This window comes from Saccostrea cucullata, unplaced genomic scaffold (genome assembly GCF_032062105.1).
Source record: "Saccostrea cucullata isolate Sc308-1 unplaced genomic scaffold, CSIRO_AGI_Scuc_v1 ctg17112, whole genome shotgun sequence".
Taxonomy (NCBI): domain Eukaryota; kingdom Metazoa; phylum Mollusca; class Bivalvia; order Ostreida; family Ostreidae; genus Saccostrea; species Saccostrea cuccullata.
Window position 1 is genome coordinate 1 of NW_026940612.1, and position 11,117 is coordinate 11,117.

Below are 11,117 nucleotides of genomic sequence, written 5' to 3' on the forward strand. Positions count from 1 at the left end.
CCTGTTATGAGGCAACAAACTGACATTACTTGATCTGTTATTAATAAAATATATATCATAAAAATCTACACATTAAAACAGTGCACGCAATATTGCAGGTGCGTATTTTATTTGAACAACCGATTTTTTTCATACATAAATTTTATAAGTAGCCTTTACGAGACAATTACCGGTACTTAGGTTAAAGCACAACAAATATTTTGAATCTCTTTCTCTCTCTCAGACATATCTTAAGGGGGGTTTTGACCCCCCCCCCCATTCCATCCAGATCCGCTAAGTTGCATTTCTCTTTATTTTGGCACACTATAAAAAAAAAATGCTTTATCCTTGTCTGCTGCAGCATAAATTTCGTATTTGTGAGAAATTAAAATTTTACATATAACGAAAATCCTTATATTCTCTGCGCTTCAAAATTCGTCAATGAGGATTCGGTCAGATACAACATTGACACGATTATTTATTCAATTTTAATTTTTATTATACTCCCGCTTGAAAAGTGGGAGGGTATTTAGAAATCGGTATTTCCGTCCGTCCGTCTGTCCGTGTGTTACGCTTTGGGGTACCCATCTCTTATCCGCAACTCCTCTCATACCACTGAAGGAAATTTAATGAAACTTTAACAGATTTTAATTACATATTGCCATTGTGTACCTCCTATTTTACTTTTTGATCTGACGTTTATTTTTGATTTTCCAGAGCAAAACATGGACACTGCCATTATATTCATATGGGAGGCGGGGGGTATCATTTAGTGAGCTCATTGCTCACAGTACCTCTAGTTTATATTGCAGTTTTGCTAAGCTTTTGAACACTAAATATATAAATATTCCCTGCCAATGTAAAATACTTTAAATTTATTTTTTAAATTCCGCAGAGCACCAAGGCTACTTTAAACTTTAATATCAAATAACCCACCGCCTCCTGCCGTTCACAATGTTTTCTTTGTTATTACAATTAAAAACTGGCAACAAAACAAAGGGTAAGGCTTAAATTTTTCTGACACCATGCCATTAAATTATCAAAACCGTAAACAATCAAGAGAAATGAAACATATCTCCATTAATTGACCGAAACAATGTAGTTCAATGAAATCATTTGTAGCAAAGAACAGACCATTATTATGCATATGCATACCAGTTCAATGTAGTTCAATGAAATCATTTGTAGCAAAGAACAGACCATTATTATGCATATGCATACCAGTTTTCAACGACGAATAAATTAACCGGTCACCGAGCATCAACGATTGATATTATAATCACCTTTCTGCTGTTCGATACGCTAATTTTTCTTGGTGGATATTTCTGATGGCATACATTATTAGACGTTTGGTTAAAGATACATATATTAAACACCGAAAAGAAAAAATAAAACACTATTTTCAATCTTGGACGGACATTTTGTAGGGGCGGACATAACGTTACAATTTTGGATGATCGGCGGACACTTCGTGGCGGCGGAAATAGTTTGACGATTTTTTAGGGAGAAAAGGCGGACATTTCTTGGCGGCGGACCTAATATTTCTATTTTTTTGGGAGAAAGGCGGACATTTCGTGGCGGCGGACATAGTGTGACGATTTTTCCGAAAAAGAGGCGGACATTTCGTGGCGGCGGACATAGTGTGACAGTTTTTCCGAAAAAGAGGCGGACATTTCGTGACGGCGGACATAACGTGACGATTTTTCTGAAAAAATGGCGGACATTTCGTGACGGCGGACATAATGTGACGGCGGACAAAACGTGACTCAACAATGGTGTAAAAATGTTGGATTTAATTTTTAAATTGAAAATGAAAAAAAAAAATGACTTCATCGATCCGGAGGTTTAGTAAAGCACGGAGTTTGTTTTTCATGAGATTCAGTTGTTAATTCGACTCTCTGAGTGTTAATATCCCCTGTGTATGTTTTGTTAGTTCCAAGCAAATTGTGACAGTTTGCTACCTGTGGAAAACAAAAGACTCTTAATTGCCTCTAGGTATATACATACATGTATCATACCCTATCGAGATCTGGGGTGAAGATATTGGATTCTTGGAAGTTAGCAAGGGGGGGGGGGTAGGTTTAACAGCAGACTTAAGTTGCTTTATTAGTATTCAAACATTTACCACGTTTACTGCAAAATTAAGAAAAACAGGTTATACTACAGAAGTTGATAATTTTTTTCTTTGAAATAAAACTCAGATGACAAATATCAAAAAAAAAAAAAAAATCACATTGAGCTTAACTTAGGATCGACACCCCCGTCCGAAAAATATAGTCCCGTCCAAAGCTAAAGCGTTTAGAAGTCAACAGAGTCAATATCTCGAAGTGGGGTCTTGTAACGCGTTTATGAATATGTCCTATTATTGTTTTTAACGATAATATAAAAATGTATCATTTATAAAATTTTATAGCTTGAACTTTAGTTGAAAGAATATTATATGTCCGATCTGGGACACTAATCATAATACGACACTCTCTACAGAGTTATGTCCCTTTCTAGTACGTAAGTTATAGATCTAAAATACTTTTGGTCTTTATGTTTACCTGATTTATTTTTTCATTTTAACAATAATAGCCAATGTAACTTTTAATTTAAGAAACTTTGGACGAAAAAGAAATTTTTTGAAAGTTTTATAGAGAAAAATGACAATTTATAGATCATTGATTTAAATTATAGTAAATACTCAAAGAGGTCTCCTTAGAACTGTTGGTATATAAAGAAAATAATGTGTGTATTATGTTATATATTATCAGGAAACATGTTTTAATGTTATTCTAGAAATCACAATTTCACACATAAATCGTTGAAATTGAAGAAATAAATGAAATTAAAAATAAAATAAGAAAACTGAACGTAAAAGGTATATCAAATGTAAATTCTGTATGAAAAGTATACACATGTAGTTAACTTTCCTACCAATAATCTTGTTCTCAAAGTGTACAAACAGTACATTTCAGATAGATACAGAACTTGTGAAATAAACTAAATAGGGATACTAGCACTGTACAAACAGTACATTTCAGATAGATACAGAACTTGTGAAATAAACTAAATAGGGAAACTAGCACTATTGTTTAATATCAAGCATCTCAGGTTTTTTTTTTTTTTTTTTTTTTTTTTATAAATATGTATTGAAATCTTCCGAGATAGTTCAAACTTAGCACTGCACATCAACACAAAATATAGAATAAGAGCAATAGCATGTACTTTCTAAATGTAAAATGATAAATTGTAAGAGGACTAAAATTTTCATAGGGAGAATCCTTCATCATGTAAATTACTCTGTCAATCGGACTGGTGTATTCTCTTGAATGAGAATAACTTTTTTATTTCTCAATGAAATTTTGCCAGTTTGGTATTATTTTGTTTGCAATAGCATGTACTTTCTAAATGTAAAATGATAAATTGTAAGAGGACTGAAATTTTCATAGGGAGAATCCTTCATCATGTCATATTACTCCGATAATTGTACTTAAGTCTGGTGTGTTCTCTTGAATGAGCATAACTTTTTTATTTCTCAATGAAATTTTGCCAATTTGGTATCATTTTGCTTGCAATAGCATGTATTTTCTAAATGTAAAATGATAAATTGAAAGAGTACTGAAATTTTCATAGGGAGAATCCATCATAATGTTATACTCTGTCAATCGGACTGGTGTGTTCTCTTGAATGAGCATAACTTTTTTTATTTTTCTATGAAATTTTGCCAGTTTGGTATCATTTTGCTCGCAATGGCATGTCCTTTTTAAATGTAAATTGATAAATTGTAAGAGGACTGAAATTTTCATAGGGAGAATCCATCATCATGTTAAACTCTGTCAATCGGACAGGTGTGTTCTCTTGAATGAGCATAACTTTTTTATTTCTCAATGAAATTTTGCCAGTTTGGTATTATTTTGCTCGCAATGGCATGTACTTTTTAAATGTAAATTGAAAAATTGTAAGAGGACTGAAATTTTCATAGGGAGAATCCATCATCATGTAAATTACTCTGTCAATCGTACTGGTGTATTCTCTTGAATGAGAATAACTTTTTTATTTCTCAATGAAATTTTGCCAGTTTGGTATTATTTTGCTTGCAATAGCATGTACTTTCTAAATGTAAAATGATAAATTGTAAGAGGGCTAAAATTTTCATAGGGAGAATTCATCATCATGTATTACTCTGTCAATCGGACTGGTGTGTTCTCTTGAATGAGCACAACTTTTTTATTTCTCAATGAAATTTTGCCAATTTGGTATTATTTTGCTTGCAATAGCATGTACTTTCTAAATGTAAAATGATAGATTGTAAGAGGACTGAAATTTTCATAGGGAGAATCCTTCATTATGTCATATTCCTCCGATAATTGTACTTAAGTCTGGTGTGTTCTCTTGAATGAGCATAACTTTTTTATTTCTCAATGAAATTTTGCCAATTTGGTATCAATTTGCTTGCAATAGCATGTATTTTCTAAATGTAAAATGATAAATTGAAAGAGTACTGAAATTTTCATAGGGAGAATCCATCATAATGTTATACTCTGACAATCGGACTGGTGTGTTCTCTTGAATGAGCATAACTTTTTTTTATTTTTCTATGAAATTTTGCCAGTTTGGTATCATTTTGCTCGCGCAATGGCATTTCTTTTTAAATGTAAATTGATAAATTGTAAGAGGACTGAAATTTTCATAGGGAGAATCCATCATCATGTTAAACTCTGTCAATCGGACAGGTGTGTTCTCTTGAATGAGCATAACTTTTTTATTTCTCAATGAAATTTTGCCGGTTTGGTATTATTTTGCTCGCAATGGCATGTACTTTTTAAATGAAAATTGATGAATTGTAAGAGGACTGAAATTTTCATAGGTAGAATCCATCATCATGTAATACCCTGTCAGTCGGAGTGGTGTGTTCTCTTGAATGAGCATAACTTTTTTTATTTCTCTATGAAATTTTGCCAGTTTGGTATTATTTTGCTCGCAATGGCATGTACTTTTTAAATGTAAATTGATAAATTGTAAGAGGAGTGAAATTTTCATAGGGAGAATCTATAATCATGTTAAACTCTGTCAATCGGACAGGTGTGTTCTCTTGAATGAGCATAACTTTTTTATTTCTCAATGAAATTTTGCCAGTTTGGTATTATTTTGCTCGCAATGGCATGTACTTTTTAAATGTAAAATGATAAATTGTAAGAGGACTGAAATTTTCATAGGGAGAATCCATCATCATGTTAAACTCTGTCAGTTGGAGTGGTGTGTTCTCTTGAATGAGCATAACTTTTTTTATTTCTCTATGAAATTTTGCCAGTTTGGTATTATTTTGCTTGCAATAGCATGTACTTTCTAAATGTAAAATGATAAATTGTAAGAGGACTAAAATTTTCATAGGGAGAATCCATCATCATGTAATACTCTGTCAGTCGGAGTGGTGTGTTCTCTTGAATGAGCACAACTTTTTTATTTCTCAATGAAATTTTGCCAGCTTGGTATTATTTTGCTCGCAACAGCATGTACTTTCTAAATGTAAAATGATAAATTGTAAGAGGACTGAAATTTTCATAGGGAGAATCCATCATCATGCCAAATTTCTCTGTTAATCGTACTGCTGTGTTCTCTTGAATGGTCATAACTTTTTTATTTCTCAATGAAATTTTGCCAATTTGGTATTATTTTGCCTGCAAAAGCATGCACTTTCTAAATGTAAAATGATAAATGGAAAGAGTTAGGACTGAAATTTTCAAAGGGAAAGAATTAAAGAGATAAAAACAATTTCCATTCTCCTGTAGGATAATATATTCTATAAAACATTATGATAGAGAACTTTTAATCCTATTTGTGACAATTATGGAACTTATTGTCCCATTTCACAACTTATGGGATAAAAAATCCCATGTAAGGTTAAAAATGGGAATTTTGATTCTATAGGAGAAAAAATCCCACAGAACTCATTTTTCTCCCACAGAATAATGGTGGGATATTGATTAGGAGAGAAAATCCCACCATAATCCCATGGGATTTCTTGATTTCAGGTGTAATATCTTTTAAACTGGAAGATATTCAGGTGTAAAGGTTAGCCCATGTTGTGCGATTAAAAAAATCCCACCGGATGACATAAATTTTTTCTATGTATCTTTGGAAAAGTGGTTGGCGAAAGTCCGGACAAATGTCGTGTCCGGAGTTAAATGTCGCACTGTTTGGTGTGAAGTGTGTTTTGATAGCAATTATAGTCTGATTTCTGGTTAGGATTTACCTGTGAATACCTGATTTAGCTTAATGTATTCTTAAGAAGTGTAATACAATTTTATAAGCATTTTATTAAAATTCTATATATATTCATGGAAAAAATTTGATTTTATTGAATATTTTGAAAAACAAATTATTAATATTTATTTTTGTAAGTCCAATTTCTTAAGAGAAGGATACTTTTCAATCTTTTTACTTTTCAATCATGATAAAATCCTAAATGAATTAAAGATACCAAAAAAATAGAGAATAAAAATTAATTTGAAAATAATGCCCAAGCCAAGAAGGTCTTAAGATCATCAGATAATTATAACATCAAAGTGACTATATTAAATACATAAACTTTGTATTTATTCTCTTATTTTCACTATAAGTTCACCTTACACCTACTTACTTAGTATGGTATAGACTATAGCAATTAAGTGATTATCTCACCTGGTCTATTTTTTTGTATTTTATTTGAACTGGAGACATTACATCTCATAGGTATACAATATTCATACATAAGATTTGTACAGGCTATATACAATATACATGTATTAATTACATAACAATATCATTTAATTATTATTTAGAACATCATTTCTTAATTGATGAGAAAAATACAAATATTTGCCCAGGTTACATAGTTCTTTAGTATTTGTAGAACTCAGTAGCTGTACTAATTTAAATACTGATGGTTTTTTAAAATAATAACACTTAATATATTTAATTCTAAGTTCTTCATATCGAGGACATTTTAATACAAAATGAAATTCGTCCTTTATCTCACCTGACATACATATTTCTCATTTTCTATCTTTTCTTTCTATATTACTATACCTTCCCCTTTCTATTCTTAAATCATGAGCTGATAGCCTTAAACGACTGATAGGTATTCTATACTTAGAATGCAATGGTTTTCTTAAATAAGTCTGTAATGCAACATTATCCACTAAATGTTGAAATAGAAAATATTTAGGAGAATTACAAATTCTTGCCATAATTTCTTGTTTATAAGTCATACATTCTTTGAAATATAATGTTCAGAGTATTATTATCAATACAATCACTACTATACATGTCAGCTAAACCAAGCCTTTGGAATTCCTTCTTAATGTTTACAATCCATTCATCATTTTCAACCATATCTTGATAACATGCTTGTAATATACAATTATCACTGTTTTTTAACTTCACCCAGTATTTCAAAATTTTCTTTTTCCTTTAAAGTATAAGTGGAAATCTACCTGATTCACAATAAACTGCATCATTACTGGTGCTTTGTCTGACCTTTAAGACTCTTTTACAATAATTTAAGTGAACATTTTCTATGTCTTGACCCTTGTGAAATCCCCATACTTCAGCTCCATAACTCATAACACTGTTAACATAAGTATCGATTACAGCTAATTGTGTTTGTACGTTAAAATGCAGATCCCTGATTTTACTATTTACACCGTACATAGCTTTTTTACCTTGACATGAAAAATGTTTCTGTGTTTCAGCAAATTTTCCATTATAATTAAATAACATACCTAGATAATTAAACTGATTAACAACTTCAACATTGCAACCGTTGTATGTCCAACGTTCATTTTCCAGTATTTTACGACTATTGCGAAAAATTAATATTTTTGTTTTTTCAACATTAACAGTTAGATTCCACTCCGTTGTGTATGTATATAATGCATCCAATATTCTTTGTAAACCCTCAGATAAGTCAGATATCAAAACAGTATCATCTGCATACATCAGTAAAAATATATTTATCATCTGCAGTTCGATTGATGGACAATTATTTGTAATAAAGTGACGTTCAAAGTCATTCAAATACATAGAAAATAATAATGGTGATAAAATTTCACCTTGTAGAACACCAGACGTAATTTTGAAATACTCTGTAAGTAAACCATTATATTTTACACATGCCTTAATATTATCATATAAAGATTTGATAATACAAAATAATTTCCTTTGAATACCCTGAGTACTAATTTTAAGCCACAAGTTAATTCTATTGATATAATCGAAGGCTTTTTGATAATCTACAAAACAACAATAAAGTTTTCTTTTGTTCCTTAAGAATTTGTTAACTAATGTCTGTAGAACAAATATCGCATCAATGGTTTTGCACCTGACTTGAATCCAATTTGCGCGTCTGTAGTTATGTTATATTCTTTATCCCAATGCATCAGTCTATTATTTAATATGCTAGTAAATACTCCCCATTTTTCACACATTCTTTAATTACCTGTAATTCAAATGTGTGCAAAACGGGAACAAACCTTCTTAAGAGAGGCCTAATTTGCAGTGCAAGAAAAGTCAATCTCCAACCTTGACGGATGCTACAGCTGTACATGCATAAATTATGTCAGAGAATATTTTAAGAATATTTTGTTGGTGAAAATCTTTGAAGCTGGTCTTACCAAATTCCTAAAAAAAACTTTGATATCTTGTCAATTTGTCTTAAATTTTTTGTTGTGTTTTTTTAATCTAATGCAAAGTATAGAATAATCCTACATTGTTCGACTTAGAAAACTACATATACATGTGTATATTTCATTTACAAATGGTAACGTTACGATTTCTCAGTATTTGGAAGAACATGAGTTTGGACGATACGTTGGACCCTGTAGAGAGGGCTAAGCTGGCGGTGTGGGACTATCCAGTCAGTAACAAGTATACCAAGCTCTGGGAGACCATGAAACTTTCGGGGTTTCCACACTCTCTGCACGAAGCACTTTCCAGTGTAAAGAATGGGACATTCGCCTACATAGGTATAATGTTCTAGTACACGAATTCGTAATTCAGGAAGTTCCTTACAAATTGTAATACTTGGTTCGGTCCGTAAATAAAAAAAAATAGTGATTTGAAACATCATGACATTATTGTATTGAATTCAAAGTGCTATTAGTTAAATATACACCTTCGAAAGCGTTACAGAATAGTTCAATTTTAAAATACTTGTTGATCATAACTTTTTTAACTATCTAACTTTGATAAAAAAAAAATCAATGTGCACCATGAGAATCCCCCCTTCCCATCTACAAATGTCTTAATCCTTGATTAACTTTCACTGTTTGCTCTGGCCCCAGGGGACGCGGCGGAGAACCAGTACCAGACGATGAGGTCAATGGAGAACTGTGACCTCTGGCAGGTGGGGGAGGAGTTCAGCAGGAAACCGTTCGCCCTGGCCGTCCAGAACGGGTCGCCATTACGGAACGATCTCTCCACTGCGTGAGTAGCATTACAGTATATGTACATCTAACAAGAGTTCTTGAAGTCTTCTGTCAATATGAAAAGTTTTACTGGAAAAAAAAATTCGCAGAAAGACAGTTACAAGTGTAAACATTTCACAGTTTTCCGAATGAATTGGGATTACGAATATCAAGAACGCTGATCGAACCTATCGTAAAGGTGCATGTAACATGGCATTTATAGAGTCACTTCTTTGATCAATTCCGATTTTTTTTCGATGCCTATTTACTGTTAATTTGAAGATTGACATTTCAAAAGATAAATTATAGCCTTGAGGATTAAAATTTATCTTTGTTCTTTTTCTTTCAGAATACTACAGCTCCTTAATCAACGAATGCTTGAAAAACTGAAGAAAAAATGGTGGGATAAAAATAAAGTGAAATGTCCAAAACTGGAAAATGAGAGCGAGGGCATCAGCCTGAACAATATTGGCGGGGTTTTTATCCTCATCGCGGGAGGGGCTGCACTAGCCCTCGTGTGTCTGGGGTTCGAACTTTATTTCTTTAAATACAAACCGAAGCAAGCCTCGAAGAACTACGGTGTGGCAAAAAGCCATTCTAAAGCAAACCTACCAACTGACAAAGGGACAAAGAAGGAAAATGGCGTCAACACACGGTCTGAAGAAAATCAGGAATCTTCGTTCGAGAGAAGCAACGGAAGTATGGAAAACCCTGGTTTATTCAATCGGTCTGTGCGTGGAGTCACTTTTTCTCTCGGAGAGAGTCTTTAATATGAATATTGACCTTGAATATGAGAAATGTTTTATTGCTTTCCTCTTCAGCATCCTCGCAATGCTTTGGACCCTGAGTCTACACGTTGCCGTTGGAAACCACGGGTCTGTTCAATGACCTGGATAAAATTTGTTATTGATGTTTGAACATGAATGAATGTTCATTTGATTTTAGTTAAATTGCAAGTCTTGCAAAATGATTTCTGGAAGGACACTTCAAAGTGACATCAAAATATGGTTTAAACAGCGTCAGAAACTAGGAAATAATTCATTGATTAAGGAATAGTGACACATATTAACGTAATCCAAATAATTTCAGTCCATGTTTTAACACTACTAATTTACAATTTCCATAAAACGTTTTTTCGATATTTATATTTCCAATGTCTTTGTCGGAGAAAAACTTCAATTAAGGTTTGTTTTGTTTGTTTGTATTGTTGTTGAACGTCCCTCTCGAGAATTTTTCACTCGTATGGAGACGCAACCATTTGCCCGTGGAGAGCAGCAAATTTTGTCCTATACTCGGCACTCGGGCCGTAAGGATCAATTTTCTTCGCGACACTAGAGCAGACGCTTTAACAGCTTTATAACCTCATAAAGTGATTTGCTCAGCATATGACAGCACTGAATGCTTTCTTGCTGTTTGTTCCTTGATAAATATACACCTGGACAGGATGGTTAATCTTATAACTGAATAATTTTTTTTTATTAAATCATGGATCAAGTTTTAATGTAAATATAATGTAAAACTGTCTCGTTTTATGATGATCATTCAGTTTGCTCGCGTGATAATTTAACGCATAAACACCTTAAAAGTTTGGGTTACTATTAATATTATTTTATAAATCAAAAATCTAGCTAGAATTGTCGAATTGAGCAATGCAGCCCATTAATACGTAGAATACTGTAAACTCTCTATTATTCGGAGCATATTTCA

The 11,117-nt window shown here is 32.5% G+C and overlaps 1 protein-coding gene across 1 annotated transcript; it reads left to right on the plus strand.

The window, feature by feature from the left end:
* Positions 1-8,797: 8,797 nt before the first annotated feature.
* Positions 8,798-10,758, plus strand: LOC134255705 (ionotropic receptor 25a-like). Its single transcript, XM_062738220.1, has 3 exons — positions 8,798-8,969; positions 9,288-9,429; positions 9,760-10,758. Exons 1-3 carry the CDS (start codon positions 8,798-8,800, stop codon positions 10,178-10,180), a joined length of 735 nt encoding a protein of 244 aa, XP_062594204.1. The 3' UTR covers positions 10,181-10,758.
* The last annotated feature ends 359 nt before the right edge of the window (positions 10,759-11,117 follow it).